Source organism: Hevea brasiliensis, chromosome 4 (genome assembly GCF_030052815.1).
Source record: "Hevea brasiliensis isolate MT/VB/25A 57/8 chromosome 4, ASM3005281v1, whole genome shotgun sequence".
Classification (NCBI taxonomy): Eukaryota; Viridiplantae; Streptophyta; class Magnoliopsida; order Malpighiales; family Euphorbiaceae; genus Hevea; species Hevea brasiliensis.
This window is the reverse complement of record NC_079496.1, coordinates 101,888,760-101,901,689: the sequence shown is the minus strand read 5'-3', so window position 1 is coordinate 101,901,689 and position 12,930 is coordinate 101,888,760. Positions and strand designations below refer to the sequence as shown.

Genomic DNA, 12,930 nt, shown 5'->3' with positions numbered 1-12,930 from the left:
ATATATTTGTATATTTTATTAAAAAATAATTTATTTTTATATATTTTTATATTTAAATATTATAATTCTAATAAAATATATAAATATATAATTAAAATAATATGTAAAATTTATATTTTTAATTATATTTTATTTTTTAATAAATAAATTTATATTATATATTAATAAATTAAAATAAAAAATAAAAAAATAAAAAGAAAATTTCCACACATCGCCACGATGGAGAGTGTCTCGCCCCGACCCTAAACTCCTAGGACAGAATTGAGACGAGCGATCTCCACCTTCAACCCATCCCGTTGCCATTCCTATTTTTAGTAAATCATATTATAAAAATTAGATTGAATCATCATAATTTTATATAAAAAATTTGTTTTTCTTACAGATACCCTTGGGATATTCGTTATTGTTACTTCAATTGCCATAGTTTTACCATTCACACTTAATTATCAGTTATCTTATGAAACATTATCATGGTAAGTAATAATAATGCGTAAGTTTAGATACTCCAACCAGAGTTTTTATTTTTTTTTCATATATTTTTTTCAAATACTTATGTAGATGCAGATTTAAATTTGACATCATGTTATAATTTTATTATTTTTTATTTTAAATATAAATTAAAATATATATTTCTTTCAGATATATATTCATCCAAGAAAAATATTGGACAGAACTTGCATATTCTTACTCAATATACATTTATCGATCCAATTCATGATTTCTTCTGAACACCATGCAGGCTTATAAATCTTATAGGGTGTTTAACAAGGTTAAACAAGATGTAATTATCAAGTTACCCTTATAAAAAAAAGTAGTATATTACCCGCGATCAAATTACATTGCAAAGAAAGCAAAGAGAGACCACCTCGATCAAATTTTGAAGATAAACTATATTTGCTTACAGGGCTATTCGAGCTGCAGTTTTGTAATCTTGACCCAGCGAATGGGTACCAAAGAGAGATTATTCAATTACACTGCGAACAAGTTAAATTGCTACTCCAAGAAGAAAATTACTGATTGATCTGACAAAAACTGCAACTCCAATAGCGCTGCAAAACAATTTTCATGTTACCATACATAAGTAGACACCAACCCACCAACTACCCACCAATCAACATGACAATAAAATCTACCACACACACATGCAACGCTTAAACCTTATATTAAATGTCAATTAGGGCCTTTTTTTTTTTATATAAGCAAAAGAAGAGATATAATTAGAAAGGCACCAAGAGGGTGCCAACCCATACACAGCAGAAAAATCATTTACAAGACATGCAATGAAAAAATACATAAAACAGCTTGACCTGTGAAGTTTTAAAGTCATATCCACGATGGATAATCTTTGACCTGGTTACTTATGTTTTCCATGCAACCAAGCTGCAACAAAAGATGAAGCATTTCATAAGAAGGGAAAGATCAAAAAGTAACGCCCACCATCTTCTTTAGATCTATCAACTGCTTAAGACAACGAAATATTGACAAGAACCAAAAAAAAAAAAATACAGACCAGAAAGTCACAGCTCACAAATTTCTCCAAATCTATCTACCGCCTGAGGCTACTAAATATCACCAAGAATATGAATCGAGAAGAAGATAACATATTCTGAGCCTCCAATGAATCTGTATAAAAAATAATAGGATCAATTACATACAGCATTTTCCCTCTTCTTTTTCAAGAGATAACACGTTCTGGTAGTTACATATCTATCTAGTGGATGCTCAAACATTCAATTAGACAGGAATTTGTGATTCAATTTCAAGGGGTGTTCAGGTGTTGTATTATTTCGGACAACTCCTACTTTGATATCATGGTTAAGACAAAAAGGAAACAGAAAAGAGAGAGAGAGAGAGAGAGAGAGAGAGAGAGAGAGAGAAAGAGAAAAGGGGAAAAAAAATCTGTACAAAGATTGGTAGCCAAAATTCCACACACCCATTACCTGCAGGGTCAGCGGACCTGCTGCTGCCATGAAATACCTAGTGGGCAGAAAAACTGTGGTCACATCAAAACTGCCATGACAATGACATAAAGTGGCAGAAGAAAAAAAAGTTCTCCCCTCCACCTGCCATAACCCTCCTGTTTTTGCCCTCTTGAATCAATGGCAAAGGACAAAAAGGCCCCCACCACTGAGTAAGGAAACACCACACTGCTCCAGCCAAAAAAATCATAATTCTATAACTGGGTTATTTGGCTGCATAAACCCAATGCTGAAGGGCTGGCACATTTCCTACCCTTTCATCTCATCTTTCTTTTCTTATTCTATCCATCACCATTTAAGTCCTCAGAAGAAGCTTGGATCGCCTCAGCAGTTATGAGGGCAACCACTGCCTTGTGAATGGCTAGATCTGCCCTATAAAGCAATCTCTGAGCCTTTTCTCTCTTGAGTTTAGCCATATTAAGTACACGCTGTGCTGCACCAGAAGAATCACGCAACCTTAACTCACCAAAATCTGAACTATCAAAATGTTCAGGGCCATGGCTTGGGGACCCATCTAAGCGATAATGGCGCTGGCTTGGCCACTCAGAAAAGCCTATATTCCACCGAGAAGCAACCATCTGAGTATCATTGGGAAAGATAAATGCCCCAGGCTTCCTTGACTTGCTCCTGTAAGGTTTCTGCACGTGATTCCTATCATACCTATCACCACTCATTAAGAAATTTCCTTTGCCGCCTACATCCCAATGTGAAAATACACTTGGTGACATTTGAGGCAATGCAGAATCATCTAAAGGTTCATGGTTATGACCTTGATATACAACCCTTTCATCCCCAGAACCAAATCCATTTAATCTTCTTCCTGGATGCAACAAATGTAGTTGGATTAAGGAAATAGTTTGCGAGCATAATGATTGAAAAGCAATGAGCAAAAGAAAGCTTAGTGAAAAATGAAGAGGGGTAAACACCTTTACCATAAGCATGGAAAACATCATGATCTCCTGAGAAGATATTGCTTTTCCTATGTGACCTCTGTTTAGATCCCTTGTTGGGCACTTCCAACCCCCGTGGTTTCAAGCAGAAAGCAAACATGGCAGGAGGCTTTTCAACATGTGCAACCTTCTCATGGCATCCATTAGGGAGGGCAGTGTTACTTTTTGCAATTGCTATATCCCATTCCCTCACCTGTTGCTGATACCTCTCCCATAGTGGTGGCTGAATAAAACCCAGAAGAAAAATAAATAAATAAATAAATAGGCTTAGAAAGGAAAAGCAAACTCACAAATAATCCACACAAGCACAGAACACAATGAAGAAACAAAATTTAGACCAAAAGATTAGAAAACAATCTCAATTACCTTATATTATGAATGAAGTCAAAAAAAAAATCCATGCATATCTTAAGAGCAATAAAACAACATAAAAATACACAGAAATTCAGAAGGCACCTGTAGATGACGGATTAAAGGCATTCCCTTCTTCTGCCTCTTCTGCTGCCAATACTCATGGATAATTTTGACTGCTTTCTTTGGGCCCAGTCCAGCCATGAGATCCTCTATTTCATCAGATGTAAATTGGTCACGTTGTTGAGAATATGCAGCCTTCTCAAACATGTCCATTGTCTTCTCAAACATTTCCTCAGAGATCTCCCATAAGCTGCTGTTGGTAAGTTCAGAAGAAGTTTGATTTTTCAACATCCACTGCTCATCATCACTATCCATGTTGTATAGCACCCTTGACCGGTCCAAAGCCATCTCAATATCAGTTTCAACCTGCCGAAAGTACTTAGACGAACTTCGAACGAATGGAACTTCAATAACATTGTCATCATTTTCCTCTACCAGGCGAACGCCAGGAATAGGAACATTTTTAATTGATGCAGCACGGACATTCCGATTGTAGCACTCTTCATGCATCTCTTTGAAACAAGCCCATTGACTCCTATCAGGAAACTCCAGTATCCAATCCTTTCCTCCTTTCCACATCATAGCATGTGTAAACCGGTTTGTCGACCCAGGCTGCAGAAATTGATGTGCCTTGTACGAATACTTTATAATCCCCAAAATTTTCACAGCAAGCCTCCACTCATTATGATCAAAAAGCTCTAATACAACCTGTGCCCCACATTCCCTCCAACCTCTGTCACCAAGTGTAATTAAGACATTTGCTTCACAAGAAAACAACTCTAAGTTTCTTTCAGAACATCTAGAAACATCTGATGGCCTCTTCTCATTTGCTGTCCTAATTCGTTTATATGGAAGCGCTTTCTGTGAATGGCTTTTATTCTTTGAACTGTAGTCAAAACCTCCAAAAGGCAAAGCATAAGAGACCTGTGTACGTGGCTTCTTAGTTCCATAACCAAAATTATTCTGGAGAAAGTCACCTCTTCCATCTGACCATCCATGCGCAGAGTGTCCAAACGATGTAGAACTACTTCTATTTCGGTACCAGGTACTCCTGCGAGCAGTAGGGTTTGGACTGGGGATAACACCACCATTCATATTCCAAGACAAATCTGTAGATTGTTGAGCGCCATGTAATTCCTTATCAACATGCTCATCAAATTGATTGAATGATGGAACTTCAACAGCAATACCATTCAGAAGAGAATGAGAACATGCACCAGACTTATCTCGGTCAACTAAAAGCTTTTGTGACAAGTCACGTTGTTCTGAATCTGTAAGGTGCAATTGACACTTTTGCAGTGAGGCAACAGCATCAGTTCCCAATTTTCCAGGATCCTTGGAGATGGCAGAAGTTTCAACATTTACATAATCATTATGATAATTTAGAGAGGACTTCATCCAATCTCCAACACTGGCAACGGAAATGTCAACTGCTTGCGGCACAGTTTTAGAACAAGAAAGACATCTACCACAATCAGCATCCCTGGAAGAAGCCTTGCAATTGTTATCAGGAATGCCTTCTGAACATTTGTTGGAGTAGTCCTCTACGCTAGAACAGTCATCTGCCTGCAAACTACCAGAGTTCTTAGGATGCTCTATTGAGACATGATCCTGAAAGCTGATGTGAGTCACCCTATGTTCCATAAGCAGCTTAAGATGCAAACCCAGAAAGAAAGTAGGTGCAGCAGTAAAAGAAAGCGCAAATGGAGGGAACCATCTGAGAGACTTGTCAGAATTAGAAGATGGACTGGCATTTACATAATTGGATTCTCTGGAGACACCAACAAGGCTTATACACTGCCTAGACCTCCTTATTGGCCCCTGAATATGGTAAAGTTTAGAGCAGTTATTAATAATTATTAGCTGCATGCCCAATGTGCGGTTAAAACTAAAAAAAAATAATAAAATAATAATAAAAAAAAAAAAGCAGAACCACCAACTTTGAATGCTTATCCATAAATACATAAAGAATGGAATAGTGAACAACAAAAAGGCTATGACGGGCCCTTTTCCAAAAGGATGGATTTGAATAAGTTCATTACCAAACAGGGGTGAGTGTAAATATATTTACTAAACAGGTGTGAATTTTTCCACCTTAGCACTTTCTGAATCAAAGCCGTGAATCAAAATCACAATTTCAGGCTGGGACACAAGTTGCAGATTTAATTCGGTCAGCTTTGTTACACACCAGTTACCAAGTCGTGATTATAAATTGCGGCTTGATCACTATGGTAAGAACATGCATGGGCTCAAAAATGGCTAGAGTTTAGCCTAGAAATCTATCACAATATCATATGGCTAGAGTATGAATACCTTTATCTACTAGGAATCTATCACAATATCATATGGCTAGAGTACGAAGCTGTGTATATACTAGGAATCTATCACAATATCGTATGGCTAGAGTGTGAAGCCGTGTATATACTAGGAATCTGTCACAATATTATATGGCTAGAGTGTGAAGCCGTGTATATACTAGGAATCTATCACAAACTAATTAATTGAAATGAGATCTTGAAGTACCATGGTTTTTAGCCTAGAATTTTTTAGGCATTTTTGTTAGAATCTTACAATTCTCAATTCGATTTGATTTCCCATCCCAGCAATTCGAATCTAAGGAGCGAATCGCAAATGCAATTGAATCACGACCAAATCTTATGATTCGATAGTGAATTGAGTGAATCTACACGAACCAACCAATTTGGTTGATTCTTTTTCTAAAAGGTTGTTAGACCCTACGCTTTAAAATTTAAGATCTCACTTTATTTTCACTATGAAAAGTGCAAATAAAATCTTCTCCTAACTATTTTTCTTCTACGGGCCATTATTTCCCTCTCCCTTTCTTTCTTTTTCTTTTTTTTTTTTTGGTTAATTTACTTCTCTAATCATAGTTATCACTTTACGACATTTTATATTAATATATCTTAACCTCTTAATTTATCCACAATCCTTTTTTATTATTTAATTATTTGATCAAATTTAAATGAGAATTTAAGCACATGGACAATGATAATCATTGTCTATAAGTTCATAATTAGAACATAAAACTACACAAAATAATAAGAATATATTTGCTCTATTATAAAGCATACTTTTAATTAGCTAAATAATAATTCTATATTTATCATAATATGTCATTGTGACCCTTTTTTTTATTTTTTTGAACACGTATCATTTTTAATTAATTTTGAGAATTTTTATCGAATCTCATGATTCAATCGATTCTTGATTCACAAAATGAAGATTTTGATTCCAAAATTCGAATCTTAATTTGACAATTATGTTTTTAGGACAATCTTTTTAATACATATAGACAATTTTTTAATGCCTCAAAAATTTTTATTTAAATATTAAATTTATGAGTTTTTATCTCATAAAGCTGGATGATTGAAGTGAAGACGGGCCACGGGAATTTTATATGATCGTAAGATTGCCAATAAGTTGAAAGAAAAATTTTACCGTACAGCCATACGACCGGCCACATTATATGGTAGTGAGTGTTGGACACTGAATGAGTCGTATGTGTTTAAGATAAGAATTGTGGAGATGAGAATGTTAAGGTGGATGAGTGGTCATACTAGACTAGATAAAGTCCGTAATGAGAGTATTAGAGAAAAGGTAGGAGTGGTACCAATTGAGGATAAGTTGAGAGAAGGGAGATTGAGTTGGTTTGGTCATATAAAGCGTAGATATACGGAGGCTCCAGTTAGACAAGTAGAGCACATTAGGGTAGAGGATAGAAAGAAAAGAAGGAGTAGACCTAAATTGACTTGGAGGAGTAGACCTAAATCGACTTGGAGGAGAGTAGCACAATATGACCTAGAAGCATTACATATTTCCAAAGATTTAACCCAAAATCGTTTAGAGTGAAAGAAGAGAATTCATATAGCCGACCCCAAATTTTTAGGATAAAAGCTTACTTGAGTTAAGTATTAAATTTATGAGTTTTTAATGAATGCCTTTAAGGCGTGAGTAAACAGAAATTAAATTATTTTAATCATTTATGTAGTTATATGGTTTTACTCATATAATAATATTTTATTCTAAAAAAGACGATTTATAATTAAATGTGAATTTTTTGTGAAATTCCTAAATTGTTGCATACAATTAATTTTGTGCAATCCATATTGTTGCATATTTTTTCCCAACCAAACGATAATTTTTAAACAAATCCATGCAAATGAAATTTTTAATGTCAAAAAAAAGTTAAATTTTTAACGTCAAAAAAAAGTTAAATTTTTAACAAATCTGAATATTATAAGAAAGTATTACATCAATTTTAATAAATAATAATTATATATTAAATATCTAAAAAATATTTTAATAAATTTTATAATGGAAAAAGTATTATCATCAATTTTAAAAATAAAATACCTACACATATAAATGCTGACTTTTATGATTATTCTATTTTGAATAAAGCACTTTTCCTCGAAAGTAAGTGCCGAGAGCTTACTTGCTATTGAGCTACGGAGATTCGCTCCTCAGAAAAGAAAGAGTCTCCGTTATATATGAATTCTGTTATTAGCTTATTCAAAGGGAATGAGCTAAAAGCAGCTTTCCTGACTCAAGAAAGATGGTAAGAAGAGGAATGGAAAAGGGTACCGCAAAGGAGTAGGCCAGGCATTTGCAGGGAAAGATATCCGTCAAAGAGATTCCACCCAGCAAGACAATTCTCTTATATGGCAATACTAGATTGGCAAGACGAGAGAATAAAAAATTAAATTGACGTTGTCAAAAGGTGCCCGAGTGCTCGCCTAGGCGCTCAGGCGAGGCAAAATAGGCATCACCAAGCACCTCGAGGCACAAAAAAGGCAAGAAGTTGAAAAAAAAAGTTAAGAAAAAGAAAAACTGACCTAATTTGTTTTCACCTTTTAGCATCTACATGATGACTAAAAAATTAGGATTTTGAGTTTGCATGACATAATGAATGAAATTGAACAATGCATAAAGAATTTTAAATTATATTATGTACTATATAGCCTTTGCTTTAACATTTTGTATTATTAGATAAACGCTTTTGATCTTAAAGCTTAAAACAAATAATATAAAATGAAATATGAATATGAAATTTGGGAATTTATTGATTATGTAGTATGTTAGACTTTTTTACATTGTATATTTAATTATTTATTATTTTAAAATAATTTAGTGCCTCATTTCGCTCAGAGGAGAACCTAATGCCTCGGGCAATAGAGGACCTTCTTCCCTTAAGGGCGCCTAGCGCTTTTGACAACACTGATTTAAACTAAAAAAAAAAATTAATGTTTTATTTCATAAATTTTATGTAAAAAAATTATAAAATAATTATTTCACACAAAATATATTAAATTAATAAAAAAAATTAATGATATTTAAATTAATATAATCAAACATTATATTAAATTAATAGTAATGAATTAAAGTATTTACTTTTAACAATAAAAATATAATATTATTATTATTTTAAAATAATACTTTATTATATTATTTATGAGAAATGTTATATAAAAGAGTCAATTCTTTTTTATCAGTTCAATAATTTTATAAAATAATTGTTTTATAGAAGTATATAAATAATATTAAAAAAAAAGCTTTGGCAGCATGATATCTTTTCTTTTAGCAGTACATTGGAAGTCTCTTCTAAAACAATAACTTGTTTCAAACTCTAGGCTAAATCTAGCCATCATGAGCCCTTGCCATGCACACCAAGTCGCAATTTATATTAGCGACTTGGCATGCAACTTGTTTCTCAGCCTGAGTTCATGATTTTAATCCACGACTTTGATTCAAGAAGTGCTAATGTGGAAATATTCACACCTGTTCGGTAAATATATTTACATTCACCCCTATTTGGTAATAAGCCTTTTCAAATCCCTCCTTTTGGAAAAAAGCTCGGATATGACCAACCAATAGTTGTTGGCTGCAACTGATACACTAAAGTTTTAATCCAAGAGGAAGGAGAAAAAAGAGCTGCAACCAAATTGATATTAGGAAATGGAGGCAGACATGCCAGACTTCCAAAAATACACACGCAAAAATAAATCTGAAACATGATTTCAATTCCCTAAACAAATCTAAAAGGAGAGTAACAACCTTTATCACCTTCAAAAGCACAATAAAAGAGAATGTACAAAATAAATACCTTAATTCTTGAGGAATCACTGCAACCAGAAGAACCGAGTAACTGACTGGTTCCATTTTGAAGCGCCTTAATGTTATCATAAGTACATTCTGATAGAGGTAGCTGCTTAGTAAGCAAACAATGCCTTTTGAACTTAGAGTCCAGATCCATCCATTTTGAACTTTTCACCTTAGCGAAGTTGTAGAATGCAAACACAAGCTGCTTCTTGAAATCTTGGATGCAAGAAAATTTAAATTTTATCGAAGTAACTGGCAACTGCAAGTCAGCAAATTTCCCGCACTCAGTAGGTTGATTAAATACAGCCAGGACCTCAAAAACAAATCCTATGGCTTGCTTCAAGCAACCTTCAAACAAGAGAAATCTCAATCCAACTATATTATCAACAAAAAGCATCTCCAGATGAACCCTTGGCCACATAGTCATCAGCGTACCATGCTGAAGCAGCAATAACGCATGAAAGAACTGAGTGTGAACCATGCCAAATGAGTACTTGAAGAAAGAAAGCACTGCAAAACTTAACTCAAACCTGAACCGTCTTGATTCCAAGAACTGAACATTTAATTTTAGAAGGCCTGTAACATCAGTCAACCATAAAACCTCAACAGTATCCAACTTCTCCAAAGCCCTATCAGGATCCAATCTGTCGAGGGAAGTATCTTGTTTTTCCAAAGGTTGAGAAGCAACACCAACAGCACCGAGAGAAGTATCAGATTCTGGTAGACTAGAGGAAACAAGATTTCCTTCAAATGAATAACGCGACACACTGCTTGTATTGCGAAATCGCCTCCTATAGTAAACAACTGGAAGCTTGTTATCTTTTGGATTAAAGGGGCTTTCCATGGGAGATACCTCAATCATTCCACCAGCAGCAAATCTGTCTGGCAAGACAGAATTACCAGATAAATTGCTTGTATCCTTGTTCCATGAAAGCCCATCCAAACAATCATGTCTACTGACACCATCATCAGTCAATGTCGGCAGCACTGAGGTCAGAGAAAGACCTGAAATTTTCTGTTTCTTCAAGGCACGGAGTGGGGAATATTCGACTCTATGAGAAGAACGAGCCAACCATGAGATGATAGGCTCTGAGTCCACGTAGTTCCCCATATAATTATCATCCTCTGCAGCCAAGTCTCTCCTCTTCTCTTTACTCTGCTTCAATTTTCCCTTTTCCCCATTAGATCGCTTCTCTCTTGCCACAGATCTTCTTCTCTGAGGCTTACCTGGAACTTCACTTGGAAGCAGCAAGAGTTTAAATCTCTCATTTTGGAGATTAATCCATTCCTCATCCCGATCATCATATTTTACATGATGGAGCTTTTTCAATTTATCATAGTCACTGATGAGGCCATAATACCAACTCTGGTCCAAAGGCCAATAAACCTTAATTCTCCGGTTCAACACCCAATAGGCATCCACGTCCCCAGAGAAAATTTCATAATAATGGCGCCGTTTTCTTGAGTTACCCTTCTCTTTGTGCTGTTTCCTTGGTCTCAACACTCTACCAGCAGTATCAACAGAAGCAGATTCAGATCCTGAGACATAGTTAGACCCATGGGCATTGAATTCCTGTCCAGACGATAATAAAAAAGACAAACCATTTGTAGATGGCAGGGAAGAGACTTTGCTATTCAAAGAAAAGCCAGTACAACTCGGGTCAAACTGTGATGATAGCATCCTTGCTGCATTCTCTTCGAGGTTCTCCTCATCATTGTCACACAAATCATCACTTAACTTAACAGTACCATCGACTGATGGCTGAGCCTCCTTAGCAACGCTCTTACCATCAGGCACCAAACCCTTCCTTTTCCTACTTCGCTTCCTCAGTGACTTTTTTGAAGATGAATCACCATTATTCCCAACAGAATGGCCAGTATGAGATTTCTTCACGGATAAATCCCCACTGTATACAACTGAATTACCATGATGCTCATCTTCTTCCTCTAAATGCTTATCTGAATTGGTTCCACCATTTATGTTTTCTTTAAACTCATCATAACCTTTCTTCTGTTTAACCTTCAAAGGCTTAACCTGCTTGCATGTGTCTTTACTAATTAATTTACCAACCTGATCAACCTTGCCCACTTCACCACTAGACAGCCCTGCAGGCTTGGACACTTGAAGAACATTCTCAACTTTTCTTCGCCCCACAAAACCTCTTTTACGCCTAGGGATTTTGATAAAATTACCCTCTAATGTTTGTGAAATACCACTAAACTTGCTACAATCACTCAACCGCTGATTGAACCCTGACTTTGAGTCCTTTGAATCATGTGATCCTAAGCTCAAAATGCCATTATACACTTCCTCTAGACTCTTACTGCCATTGCCATTGACTTTTCTAAAACTACTGATGGATACTGCTTTTCTGCTCTTCTTCCTCTCATGTTTCTTCTCAACAACAGTAATATCTAAGGCACCCTTTCTCTTCAAGTTCTTAGTTTGAGACTCTTTTGAATCCTGGGATTGGTAAAGACTCTTGAGATCCAAAGATCTCGATTTCTTAGGAATTTCCCCTTCATGAGAACTTCCTATTCTATTTTCCATCAACAATACCTCAGTCCAAACACCAATACCCGAAACACCCAATTTTCAAATTCCATCATACATTTTCAGATCTGTAAACACCATAACAACACCAAAATCACTTCAAAATCCCCCAGGTAATTAAATCCGCCCTCCCCAAAAAAAGTTCCATGATCAAACTCTAATCGTCAAAAATAACATCATTTGAAATCCCAGTTGAAAAAATTAACAACAAAATAGAGAGAATTGCAATAGTACCTGGATCGAAACACCCCGAAACATTGATTCGCCGAGCAAACTGTAAAAATCATACGCACGAAACATGGATTAGGGCACTAATCTGTGAATTTCGAATTGTAAACCTAACAGATTTGTCGATTTTAATAATTAATTTTTAGATAATTTTTTAAAAACCATGAGGAATGGAGGAGAACTAGGGTTTCTTTTGGTTTCCAGAGAGGGAGGGTTTAGAATTTAGATCAAAAATAACAAAAATAAAAATTAAAGTAAATGAATTTACAAAATAGAGAAAACAAACTATTCAATTCAATTAGGATACGTGGCAAATTATAGGCCGTAAGATTTAGAATTTGTGGTTTGGGTGATCCAAGCGCTGGAATTAATAAATAAAGAAAGAAAGTTTCGGGTAAACTGGGTATATATATAAACGGCGGCGATGAGATTTTGAAACGTGGACGGTCCAGATTCTAAATTAAAATGAAAGTTGTGTGTAAGTTAGGCGACTCCACATTTGCTAAAATAGTATATTTTGGAAATAATGAAAAATAATGTATTTTGGTTTTCCATTTTTGTAATTAACAAATAGAGCTTTGCATTTGCAGAAAACATCTTCAAACAGGAAAGCTGTCAGCATCAGCTTCCCATTTTAAGTTACGCGGAGCGCCATTAAGGAAACGCTCACACTACGCGCTGGAGA

General features: G+C 35.2%; 1 protein-coding gene across 6 annotated transcripts; it reads right to left on the bottom strand.

The window, feature by feature from the left end:
- Nucleotides 1-663: 663 nt before the first annotated feature.
- Nucleotides 664-12,545, bottom strand: LOC110657442 (uncharacterized). 6 transcript variants are annotated; one of them, XR_009148276.1, is made up of 8 exons: nucleotides 12,252-12,545; nucleotides 9,468-12,085; nucleotides 3,386-5,164; nucleotides 2,906-3,152; nucleotides 1,941-2,799; nucleotides 1,511-1,623; nucleotides 1,308-1,380; nucleotides 664-1,049 (listed from the first exon to the last, which is right to left on the bottom strand). XR_009148276.1 is itself a non-coding variant. In XM_058145763.1 (5 exons), the coding sequence occupies exons 2-5, from the start codon at nucleotides 12,012-12,014 to the stop codon at nucleotides 2,261-2,263; spliced, it is 5,106 nt and encodes a 1,701-aa protein (XP_058001746.1). In that variant the 5' UTR covers nucleotides 12,015-12,085; nucleotides 12,252-12,543; the 3' UTR covers nucleotides 1,611-2,260. The 6 variants fall into 6 exon arrangements, 1 of the variants encoding a protein (XP_058001746.1); XR_009148277.1 differs by lacking the exon at nucleotides 1,511-1,623; XR_002495332.2 differs by lacking the exon at nucleotides 664-1,049 and having other exon boundaries at nucleotides 1,215-1,380.
- Between the last annotated feature and the right edge of the window lie 385 nt (nucleotides 12,546-12,930).